General features: G+C 47.1%; 1 protein-coding gene across 2 annotated transcripts in view; it reads right to left on the bottom strand.

The window, feature by feature from the left end:
* Positions 1 to 757: 757 nt before the first annotated feature.
* The window catches only part of VPS11 (VPS11 core subunit of CORVET and HOPS complexes), a gene marked incomplete at its 5' end in the record, with an annotated part of 16,904 nt that continues 5,073 nt past the window's right edge, over positions 758 to 12,588 (bottom strand). The window contains 9 exons of one of the 2 annotated variants that reach the window (XR_014558239.1): positions 758 to 1,497; positions 1,902 to 2,124; positions 2,482 to 3,142; positions 6,341 to 7,109; positions 7,358 to 7,497; positions 8,329 to 8,490; positions 9,759 to 9,947; positions 11,579 to 11,722; positions 12,156 to 12,342. Coding sequence is in view for 1 of the 2 variants with exons in the window: in XM_083713898.1 (XP_083570024.1) it covers positions 1,333 to 1,497; positions 1,902 to 2,124; positions 2,482 to 2,653; positions 6,907 to 7,109; positions 7,358 to 7,497; positions 8,329 to 8,490; positions 9,759 to 9,947; positions 11,579 to 11,722; positions 12,156 to 12,342 (1,585 nt within the window). The remainder of the gene's footprint in view (positions 1,498 to 1,901; positions 2,125 to 2,481; positions 3,143 to 6,340; positions 7,110 to 7,357; positions 7,498 to 8,328; positions 8,491 to 9,758; positions 9,948 to 11,578; positions 11,723 to 12,155; positions 12,343 to 12,588) is intronic. The other variant, XM_083713898.1, reaches the window with a different exon arrangement.

The following is a 12,588-nucleotide window of genomic DNA, read 5'->3' as shown; positions in this document are numbered from 1 at the left end:
AACAATGTAATATTTTTTCCAGATTGCTGTTGCAGCATTATGATATCAATAGTTTTCTTTTCATTTTCTTTCCCAATGATTCCTAGCATGGAAGTTGTCCTTTTTCACAGCTGCCACGTGCTACGTCAACACCTCCATTGAGCTATCCACTGCCACCCACAAGGTCTCATTCCTGGCAGCGCACCATCAGATTCAGAGACCACGAGGTATATGTAAAATTAAGGTATTTTGCCCCAACATACATCAATTCATGGTTTAGAGTGAACTGCATTTTCCTCATTATCTCCAGAGAGAGAAAAGAGCAGGCAGCTGTGGGAGGAAGCTCAAACCTGCATCTAGCCTCAAAGACTATTCCTCCCTCTGTGGTAGAAGATGGTGCCCCAAGAAAGATGAAGGAGCAGGAAGGAAGCTCCCTGTGGCTTGGAGCACAGTTCCAATGCATAATTGCTCTTGCAAAGTCAAGAACCAAGGAGGTGAAGTGCCGGGGTGGTAGGAAGCTAATTGCAGCAGAGGAGATGGGAGGAACCAGCTCAGATAACAGCCATCTGCCTGCAGGCCCAGCTTCTACTACCACCCACAAACTATACCAGAAATCTAATCCTGAGCAAGATTAGCCACAGAACTGGGCCTTTTCTATGAAGCAGCTCCTCTTGGCTCTCACAGAAATACCAAAGAATTGGGAAGGCGGGAGGGAGAGAGAGGCAGTTGTTCAGAAAGGAAGAAAAGAGTATACATACATATACAGGAAGACCCATAGTTCTCTTCACCCACAATCACACACTTTATAGCTCAAGCAAGTAAACCGCTATTAAGTGAAGGGTTACAGAGATATTAGTGCTGAACATTATCTACATCTTCAATCCACCTCCCCAGGAAAATAACTCTTCCAGTTCCAGAATCCAGTCAGTTTAGTTCCACGCTGTATATCTTTGATGAGGGCAACTAGAGATCCTCTTCATACAGAGCTTGGAACACAAGAGGCACCAGGAGAAAGTTGGAGCGGAGAGCTCGTTTTCACGACACAGTCTTACAGGAGCCCACTGCTAATGCTGAAGCACCAGACTTTTAACCAGGAGACTTAACCAGCAGGCTGTAAGGCTTGGAGAAGCAGGCCTGGCTGTAGTCAGGCAAAATAATAATAATAACAATAATAAACAAGCCAGAGTTCCCTTGGTCTCTCTCTCCGTTTCCTAAGCCAGTTACGCAGCCCTCCTGGTCTTCAGTCAAATCCTAGCCTCTTTTGGGTCACAGTGCACTAGAAAGAGAAGCTGATTGCATCACTCGTTCGGAGAGCCAAGGTCAGGGGACTGAAGGACACCCACCCACTGCCATCTAAGTGCTCCGTTTTGTGTGTATCAGCAGCTCACGCTGCAAGCCTGCATCGAGTACTGCAGCAGATTTGCCTGGAGGAAGGTCTGTGATGAGGGTGAGCTTGTTGAAAACGCCTCGGCCAAAATAATCCGCAACCACAGAAAAGCTGTCATTGGAGCATTTCATCTGTAAGATGGAACAAACAAAAGCTTCACTTTTGGGGGTGTTTGGGGTGGGAGATTCTATCATTTACTATACATTTTGGCAAATGGTTTGCCTCTATATGTTCAGCCACCTCTTGAGATATCATTGGCAAACTCAGGAACGATGGTTCCTGACATGGGGCAGTAGACTTTGTTGCTGTTTGGGCACAGATGCCATTTTGAACCAAGATGGTGGATGGAAGCATGACTTTGGCATGTCCTCACCGAACATCCAGAGTTATGGGTTCAAACACAAATTACACTACGCATTTAAAACAACACAGTATTCCCCTCCTAAAAAATCCCAGGCAGGGCTGGGCACTCCCCACCAGTTGGATATAAGGTGTCATAATAAACCAGACTGGAAATCCAGCCAGGGAGCCCCACCTGGTGCTGGAACTGGTCATGCAAGTCCCGCCTCTGCTCTTGAGTGCGGATCATGTCCATGACTTTGCGGTTCTCTGGCAAGCAGGTGGGACACTCTGACCCACTCTCCGAGTAGCTCTCAAAGCAGTGCTGGTGGAAGGAGTGGCCACACAGAAAGTGAACTGAGGGCAGCTCCAAGGCACTGGTGCAAATGCTGCACTTGGTCTTCTGGAAGATCTTGGGACTGAGAAAAGGAAACACACAAGGGAAGGGCAAGGAAGAGAGATGGTTTTCAGGGACACACAATGTGCAGAAGCAACAGCAACACATTCCTATAATGCCCACACTGTATTTGGGCATCAAGCTTCTCCCCTGCCCTGGATTCCAGGATTGCTACAGCAGCTGTAAGTAAATAGCAGCTGTACTCTTGATCCATCTCAATCCCTTCCAAGGAACCACCTGGACTTGTTCATCACATTGCACCACCAAACAGAGCACAATGGGCAGAAGGCAGGAAAGTGGCATGTAGTGATGTCTTGCTCCCTCTGGAGCCCGCGTCTTATGGAGGTCAGACAGGCCCAGCAACATGGACTGCGTCTACCTGCTTTTGAGCTCCTCGATCTCCTTGCGGATCCGCTTAGTCTCCTCCCGGTACTTCTGAATCCTCTGCTCGTCCTGCTCAATCTGGCGGCTCTGCTTCTGCAGCTTGCTGACCAGGTAATCCTTGATGACTGACAGGGTGGCTGTGGAGTTGTGAGCCAGAGTCTGCACAACTGGACAGAGGGGGCAATCCATCAGCACAGGGAAGGAGAGGGAGTGGGGCAATTTATAGTACAGCTGGGTGAGCACAAATCTACCTTGTCCCTTCAAACCACAGGGGAGGGGCCCTTCAGCATTCTCTGTCCCATTCCAAAACACTTCAGACCCTTTAACGGCCAAGATTCAGATAGCAAAGGACAATTTAAACTTGTTATCCATTGACAAAGGGTGGATCAGAAAAACAAATAAACCTTCAGCCAAAAGCATCACTGGCGTCAAGAGTAAGAGCAGCATTGTGATGTTAACATATGAGAGAGTGCTGGAGGTGAAATAGTTAAACAGGTTGCCCAATCAGGACCTGGGGGGTGGAGTCAGTGGGACTATAAAACCAGCTCTGGGAGAGGCAAAGGGGAGAGTTCATTGGGGAGTTAGTTGGGTGGTTGGTTGGAGTGGGAGTGAATTGGGCTAGAGTTGTGGGTAGGGTGAGTTAGTGCAGCCAAGCTCTACTTTTAACCCAAAACAAAGATTCTTTGCTACTTGTAAATGTCTATATCCCCCCAACCAAAAACAACAGCAGCAGTGAAAACTGGTCACAACTAACCTCTTATATAGAAAATCTGACCGATAAATACCCAAATGCCTCACTGATAATAGCAGGTGATTTTAATGCCAGAGTAGGAACCAACAATGAACAACTATGTAGCAAACTAAATTGGAATACTGATAATGATATCGCACATGCCCTGAAAATAGGACGATTCTCCAGAGACAGGGTTGTTAACAACGAAGGCTTACGCCTACTTGAATTATGTAACAACTTTAATTTGCAGATTGTGAATGGTTCAACAAAAGGCGATAGAAGCGGGGAGTTTACATACTTCTCCCCCCGAGGATGCAGTGTCATCGACTATATTCTTGTCCCTTATAATATTATAAATTCGATCATGGACTTCAAAATTGGAACACGCACTGAAAGCGACCACCAGCCATTATCGTTGTCTATTAACTTAAAGGACGAAACCAAAATAACTAAGTACAATACCATAGAACCTTCTCAATACAAACAAATGACCCAATTAAAATGGTCCCAGGAAATGAGTGTAGCAGTGGGGCAAAAACTTACAGCCAACCTGAGAAAACAAGTATTATCCAACTTAAAGATCACTAATTTCTACAGTGATATTCCGAAAATTTATAATGAAATCTTTCAAATGTTTGTAGAGCTTAGTACTCCACCTAAAGTTTGGGTACTTAAACATACCGCTAGCCCTTGGTTTGATGATGAATGTTTCCAGCTAAAAAGAAAACTGCGCCAAACATTTAAAAATAATCGCACTAAACTAGAGCCCTCTTATCTTGATGAAAAAAGAAAATATCATTACATTCTGGCCGAAAAGAAACAGAAATACGCAACCCAAAAATGGCTACAATTATTTGACTCAATTCAGAGCAAAAACAACAAAGCGTTCTGGAACCTAGTGTATGGAGGATTGAAAGCCGAAAACCAACTAACTCTACCACCAATTGCAGAATCCAAATGGTTCCAATACTTTACATCTGTATTTAACAATCTACACAGTGAACTTAAAGGAAATGAAACCACCAAAAATAAAATTATTAAACTCCAGGAGTGGCCAAGGGTAGAGGAAGAGGAAATTAGAGAGATAGTTAAAAATTTCAAATCCGGGAAATCTCCTGGACCAGACGGTCTACCAATAGAATTATTTAAGACCTATATCGATTGGTGGGCAGAACCCTTAGCCCAACTGTTTACGCTTATAGATAAATATGGGATCATACCTGAGATATGGCTAAGATCAATAATTATTCCAATCTTTAAAAATGGCGACCCAAAAGAACCAAGGAATTATAGACCGATAAGCCTTCTATCAGTGATAGGGAAAATCTACGCTAAGCACCTCTTATCTAAACTCCTTACCTGGATGAAAAATCTAAATTTACCAGGGAAAGAACAAATAGGTTTCTCCAAAGGTTGCTCCACACTAGACCACTGTCTTATACTTATGCATCTGGTTGAAAAATACAGATCCCAAAGGCAATCTAAGATATACGCTGCTTTTGTAGATTTTCGTGGTGCATTCGACTCAATTGACCGCCCAAAGTTGTGGAGGAAACTCGCAGAATTAAAAATTGATCAGCGCCTATTGATTCTAATGCAAAATCTACACTCTTCCAATACCTGTCAAGTCAAACTTAACATCAAAGGTCACCTTTCATCAGACATCCCAATCTCGAAAGGGGTAAAACAAGGGTGTATTCTCGCCCCCTTTCTATTTAATTTATTTTTATCAGACTTGCCAGATTACCTTCAAAAAATAGAATCACATGCCCCTAAACTTAATCAGAAACCAGTTCCTCTCTTACTATACGCAGACGATGCTGTCCTACTATCCTTAACGAGCTTGGGTCTGAAACGTCTTATATCTTCACTGATCCTCTATTGCGAATGTAACAAACTCTCTATAAACTATGAGAAGACAAAAATTTTGGTCTTCTCGAATGGTTGGAAATTAGAGAAATGGAAAATAAGAGGGCAAGAAATCCAACAAGTGAAAATCTATAGGTATCTGGGAATCTTATTCCAGAGCAATTTAGGGTGGGCAACCCATCGCACAAATGCCATAAAACAGGCAAAGTGCATCTCATCAGCAGTTGCCCGTTTTCATTATCAGAAAGGTAATCAATTTATTCCTGCGGCAAATCAGATATTTCAAACAAAAGTGCAATCCCAGATATTCTATGGAATCCCGCTATGGGTCCAAGCATATAACAATGATTTAAAAAAGATTCACTCTAGCTTTCTGAGACGTATTCTTGGACTCCCAGCTATGATCAAATACGAAACAATGTGTGCAGAAATAGGCATACACACAATGGAATATTGGGCATGGTCCACCTCAATAAAGTATTGGTTACGCTGCCACTTTCGCTGCCCTCCATCAAGTCTGCTCGCTGATTTGCTCAAAGACTCCTATAAATCAAGATGGTATCAGCACCTCGAAAAAAAGATTGAATCTTTAGGCATCGAGCTGGAGCCCCTGTACAATTCTAGTGAGCAATATATCTCCCATAATATCCTAACTAGACTAAAGGATGTCAAGAGACAAAATATTATGGCAGCTGTAAACTAAATTTGCTCCCCCATATTCTATGAATTAAATATCTTAGATAGCAGAGCCAATTACGTCACTAAACTAATAATCCCAGCCCAACGTAGGGCTTTTATGCTGGCCCGTTTGAATGTTTTTCCCTCAGCATTTGTCAGGGGAAGATATCAAAACATTCCTAGAAACAAGAGACTCTGCAGATGCTCTATGAATGTCCCGGACACTGTAGAGCATATTCTCCTTCATTGCCCATTGTACAGTACGCTCCGTCAACGCGTGCTGTCCCCTCTTTTGGGTGGTATGGAACCGCAGCAAGGTGAATGTGTGGGTTTCTACCTATCCGACGTTGACCAAAGGGTAACGGCGGGGGTAGCCGAGTTTTTGGTAGCAGTCCTCCAAGGAGCAGGATAACAAGGAAAACCACTGACTCTATATGTATATATATATATGCATTTAGCAAACTGCTGCCTTTTTATATATATTTCAAGGCTTTTATATGTTATTTTCTCTTTTAAGGTTTTATTTCCATAATGCCTAATAAAGGTTTGATAAAGTAAGTAGAGTTAGTGCAGCGAAATAGGCTGAGTCAGGAACAGTTAAGGGCTAGGCAGACAAGTATATATCTGAGAGGTGGTTTAGTGTGTGAGAGCAGGTAGCAAAAGTTATAGGTCTGGATAGGCACCCCATGAATGTAATTGACAGATACTGTTTATGAAACCACACGCTTGTTAAACTGCAATAAATAAACAAAAGTTTATGTTTCAATTTAACCCTGACTGGACTCAGTATTGTCCCAGGTAGGGCCTGGGTGGTGGCAGCGAGAAATAAAGTGGTGGCACAGGGATCAATAGATGGTGAAACATCCGGGGACCATTGATAAAGGGTGGATCAGAAAAACAAATAAACCTTCAGCCAAAAGCATCACTGGCATCAAGAGTAAGGAGCAGCATCTGGCCTCCATAGGGTCTTGGAAGGCAGGTCATTCTCATAAAGGGAGAGGCTGAAGGGAGCCCTGGATTTAACTAGCAGCTCTTTTGCTTGAGAGACTGGTTTTAATTCCCAGCTCCATCCACCAGCTTCCCAAAGTCAAGCCTCTCAAGCCACCCCCACCCCCCGCCTGGAAGTGGAACCTCCCTCACCCAGCAGGGGCGGCATGAGATTCTTGGTCTCAATGTGCTTGAGCACAGCTGTGATGTACTCTTTGCAGTCCTCCTCCTTGTGGGCGAAGTAGCCGAGGGCTTGTTCCCAAAGGCAGGCCTCCTGGTCTCCGTACAGCTCACAGACTTCCACCACCTTCTTGTACTGCTCGTTCTGCATGTGGTAGTGCATGATCTGCTGGAAACTGGGGAAGGAAGGGAGAAGAGGGCTCTTTCCACCAGGAGGCCACAAAAAATGCCCTTGAGCCCACCTGATGCTCTCCAAACCTTCCTTAGCTACATAGCCTGGGCACAGACCAACCAGGTCCAAACCCTGCACATAGGCTGCAAAGCCTGGTCTACAATATCCGGCACCCTCCTCATTGGGGAAGCTCCAGAAACCCTCTTCCAACCCCCACAAAGAGTAGGAGGCTGCTGGTGCCTCTAGACTCACAGCTTGCCCTGTTCATAGAGGTATAGGACACCATCCTTGAAGTTGTGCATCTGGCACAGGACCAAAGCCTTGTCGAAGACGCTCCGAAACTTCCCACTCTTCAGCAAGGAAATGGCTTCGTTGTGCAGCCTCTCTTTGACCTACATGGAGCCCAAAGCCAAGAAAACATCAAGCTAATAAGCAGAGCTCTGCAGCAACTGGATCAGGCCAAAGGAGGCCCATCCAGTCCAGTATCCTGTTCTTACAGTGGCCAACCAGATGGCATAATGCAAGGAGAGCTAAATGCAACAGAAGCACTTGCCTGCTCCTGCCCACTGATTCTGGAGAGAGCATGCAACCATCAGGAATAATAGCATTGCCCTCCATGAATGTGTCTAATCCTTTTTTGAAGCCATCCAAGTTGGTGATCATCACTAAATTATGTGGGAGTAGATTCCGTATTTTGTGTCCCATCTTCCCGTTTCTCTGCCCTGAATCTCCCACTATTCAGCTTTGCTGGATAACCCCAGGATCAAGAACTAGGAGATGGGGCAAGGGACACGGGTGGCTACTCCTCATTTCAAGAGTCTGTGTGGGTGCAAACTGTCCTGTTCCTGGTCATCCAACTGGTCATTTGGTGTACAGAGAGGAAAAGATAATCTCCACTTCACAGTTTTCTGCATAGATCAGCTGTGTTTGTGTGTGCAGGCAACAGTATGTGATAGTATCTGGTGAGCACCCACCCCTGGAACGCAGTTCCTTGCCCCCTGTGAAGGTTGACCAAGGTTCAATGTGGCACTCAGGCCAAAAGATGGGTTAGCCACCTGCGTCACAGACACCTTGAACCAGAGCCCCATGAATTGAGCTTTTCTCTCTTGCCAGCCAGATTTTCACCAGGCAGGTCACCCAAGACCTTGCTGCCAATGGCTTCCACCAGTCAACCTCCCCTGGGCACAACTACAAATTTGACCCCAAGCGGATGGAGGACTGACCTGTGGATCCTGCTCATGCGCCCAGTTCTGGAGGCGGAGCTCCAGCAGTGTGTCGTACACGCCCTGTGGAGAGTCTGGCTGCACTTCTGACATGTGCTCTAGGAAGGCCTTCAGCTCCCGGGAGTTGTTGGCAAAAATGGGAATGAACTCATCAGGATTTGCCTATATTACAAAGAGAGAAGAGAATGGGGAAAGGCAGGCAGTAGCCAGTCTAGATGGAACATTCTGTGTCTCAGTTCTCCTGGCAGAGCCTTCTGCAGCCCCAAATGTCCCAGAGCTCCCCCCCACAAAACATGTGGGGAACCTTTGGCTCTCCGGACATCGCTGAACTACATTTCCCACCAGCCCCAGCAAGCAAATGGCCAGAGGTGATGGGAGCTGTAGTTCAGCAACACCTGGAGGGTCAGTGACTCCCCACACCTGCCCTACAAGGAGCCTAGCAAAGACTGGCTGGTGCTCAGGACACAGCAAGTATCAGCAAGTGCTATTCCTGGTATGAGGCACCGTATTTTTCGCTCTATAGGACGCACTTTTTCCCCTCCAAAAATGAAGGGGAAATCTGGGTGGGTCCTATGGGGCGAATGCAGGCTTTCGCTGAAGCTTGGAGAGCGAGAGGGGTCGGTGCGCACCGACCCCTCTCGCTCTCCAGGCTTCAGGAAGACATCCGCAGCAGACATCCGCAGCATGGGGAGCCCTGCAGGAGTTCCCCGCAGGGCTCCCCACGCTGCGGATAGCAGCCTGCCGCCGGCGGGCGGGGCGCCCTGAAGCAGAGCGCCCCTCGCGCCGGGCAGACATCGGCCAGCCCCACAAGCTCGGGGGACAGCAGGGAGGCGCAGCGCCGCCATCCCGCTGTCCCTCGACCTGGTTCGGTTTCCCCGACCTGCTTTTGGGGGGGAAATAAAGGGAAAAAATTCCTTTTATTTCCCCCCCAAAAAAACTAGGTGCGTCCTATGGGACGGAGCGTCCTATGGGACGAAAAATACGGTATGTGTGTCTGTTTGTATGGGGAGAATGGCTTATCTGAACAGCAACCAGACAAGCAAAAACTCTGCAAGCCACACAGGTCTGAGCCCTTTGCTGCCTCCCAGAGGTTGTTCAACATTCCTGCCTTCCAACCAGCTCAGTCGGTAGAGCATGAGGCTCTTAATCTCAGGGTTGCAGGTTTGAATCCCACATTGGGCAACAGGGGTTGGACAAGATGACCCTAACGGTCCCTTCCAACTCTACAATTCTATGACTCTGCTTGTCCCCCACAATACCCTGCAAGCTATCACCACTGAGCCTGCTTGCCCAGACTGTATTTTACACTCAGCATTTTGTTCACTTAATGCCGATTACTCCTCATCCCCTGCTCTCCTTGGTGAGCACCATCTTCAGCTACACAAAGGGCAGCAACGCAACCCCCTCCGCGCCCCGAATCCAGCTGATACCTTCCTCCCTTCCAGTGCTCCAGGACCCTCACGATCCCCCACCGGCTGGTAGTTCGTGCACAGGACCTTCAGGAGCTCAGTGGTCTCATTTGGGACGTGATGCATGAGGATCTTGCCGTACCGCTTCATGTTGCTCTCGGCCTGCTCAAAGGGCAGCTTCCCAATGTAACGCAGGGCTTCCTGGTAGTTCTGCACAAGAGAAGGGCAGGTGATAGGATAGAGAGGTTGCTCCAGAGCCAACATGTTGGCCTTCTGTCTGCATGCAGAACAGCTTTCCCAAACCGGGTGCCCTCTGCATGTTTTTCAGGATAACTCTCCTTAGTCCTAGCCAGCACAACCACTGTGATGATGGGGGCTGATGGGAACTGTAGTCCAAAACACACAGGGAAATGTGTGCTGCAGAACCATCACACATGGAAAGTTTGTGAGGTACGTTTGCCAGCTCTGCCCCTCTCACCGCCGTTTCTGTGGGTCCTCCGCATGCTGGATGCTGACCTTGCAAAGCGGGGAGCCTCCTGTACTCAAGGAAACTCTCCAATGCATTTTAGAACCCTGACTTTGGAGTTTAAAAGTACACAGGGAGCCTCAACAAGTACAAGAAGCTCAGAGCTTCAGACAATTGGCCTCCAACTTGGAGGAGGGCAACAGGAATGAAACTTAGGGGGGCAGAGCTAGCACTCCCATCCCCATGCCCCCCCTCCACCAGTAATATTCTACATGCTGATAGGACACCTGAAGAGGGCTTCTGACACAAGCATGGATAATACTCCCAGGGCAAGACAGGCTGAGCCAACTTCAGAAGGAGAGCCCAGTTCCCCTGTATCTTGGGGTTAGAACTAAGTATTTGAAGAACTACCTATAGTGAGATGAAAACGCAAGCAGGACTTGAAATATGAGCAACAGCGTTCATTATTAAGATAAATAGGTTAACATGGATGTACAGTTGTACCTTGGTTGCTAAACGCATTGGAACTCGTACGTTTTGGCTCTCAAACGATCAAAAACCAGAAGTGAGTGTTCCGGTTTCCGAACGATTTTCAGAAGCCGAAAGTCCAGCGCGGCTTCTGACTGGCTGCAGGAACTTCCTGTAGCCAATCAGAAGTCACACTTTGGTTTCTGAACGTTTTGGAAGTTGAACGGACTTCAGATTCCGTTCGACTTCCAAGGTATGACTGTATTGGATAGTATATGTGAAATATGCAGCATTCAAGGGTAAATGTGGAAACCATAGAAGGGGAGGATGAAAAGTCAATTGATAATGTACCGTAATATATGGTCTATGTTAAAGGTTTTTGTCTGTCTGTCTGTTTGTTTTTTGTGAAATTCAATAAATAATAATAATAATAAGGAAAAAGAGCTAAGCAGTGTACGGTCCTGCCTTTTATTCTCCATGGCAACAAGTCACCCAGCTCCTCTTGCAAAATGCAGCACAGGAGCAGCTGCTCAACTTAATGTAAAAATCATGGCAAGCCCTTTTAACTTGCTGCTGCAGCCTTGAGACCCCAAAACGTTTAACAACTAAGAAAGTGTTCGTAACAGGCCAAGTGAAAGACCCACGGGAGCCGGCAAGTTACCCACCCTTACGCTAGTCTAACGCCTCTTTGTCTGCCATGTGGGAAAACAGATGTACACAGTCCCAAACTGTGGACACTACTATCCCCAGTGCAAAAAAGGGGGAATGTAGAGAAACACGGTCATCACACACCCCCCTCCCAAGCCAAAGCGCCTCTCAGGTTTCTCCAGCATCCAGATGCCCTCCAAGAAGTCAGCTTTAAAAGCTGGAAGTGAAGCTCAGCACCAGGCAAGCTGTTTGGCCTCACCTTGATATCCTCCAGCTGGATCTTGAGGTACCACTCGTGGTGCGCATGCTTCTCAGCTAGGTACACGGCGTGGGAGTAGCAGCCTGCCTGGCGCAGAACCTTGATGGCTGTCTCCACATCAAAGTGCACCTCGCTCTCACTGGTCTGTGTGGGGGAGACAAAGCAAAGAAGGCATTCAGAAGGGGCATGTTTACTGAGAAAAGAGGAATGCCTCTGTATCTCTCCCATGAAACCGTAATATATTATGGCTGGAGCCAGAAGCAGCAGATTGCCCCCTGAGACAAAGAGAAAGCCTCTGCTTCTTCCTTCCTATGAGGTTAAAAAGAAATAAGCTTCTCTTCCTGCAAAGGGAAGACTTCTGATCCTTCTCAACTCCAGGACTCAACTCCCAACCTCAGGCAGCCAAATGAAGGGTCCTTCAATTACCTGGAAGGCTCTCTCAATCTCTGCACTGGGAATGTGGAGCAGGCAGGCACCAAAAGTTGGAGGATGGCTGCTCAAGCACACAAGCCCATTGAGGCATAATGTGGAACAAGCCGCCAGCGCGCCAGGGCATCCACACCCTTCCCTGTTGTACCTTGATGAACTCCTCAAGCTTGGATATGTCTTTCAGCTTGGTGTAGCAATTCAGCAGCAGTGTCGTGTGGTCTGCGTTGGCCAATGACTGCAGGTGGAGCGTCTGCAAGTACGCAGTCAGGTTGTGTATCCTCTGAGCATCCAAGAACTTGCGGATGACGTAGGATGGCTCTAGTTTCCCAATGGTACTAGGAAGAAAGAGGACCCCATGAGGACCCTATTCCAGGTAGTCAAAAGCCAAGAGAGAAGATGAGAAAGTGTGCATGTAAGCCCAACCTCACATCTGGTTCTACAGAAGATCAGAAGGTGCAACCACAATTTCCAACCCAAGTAGGGCACAGGGAGAGGAGGTAGCTTGGAGTGCCAAATTAATTGGGGAGAGTGGAAATCAAGTGGGTGGAAATCAAAACTTGTAGTTCTCACAATTTGGGGCT

This window comes from Podarcis gaigeae, assembly GCF_964106915.1.
Source record: "Podarcis gaigeae genome assembly, chromosome: 15".
Lineage (NCBI taxonomy): Eukaryota > Metazoa > Chordata > Lepidosauria > Squamata > Lacertidae > Podarcis > Podarcis gaigeae.
The sequence above is the reverse complement of the archived record's forward strand: the minus strand, read 5'-3'. Positions and strand labels throughout refer to the sequence as shown.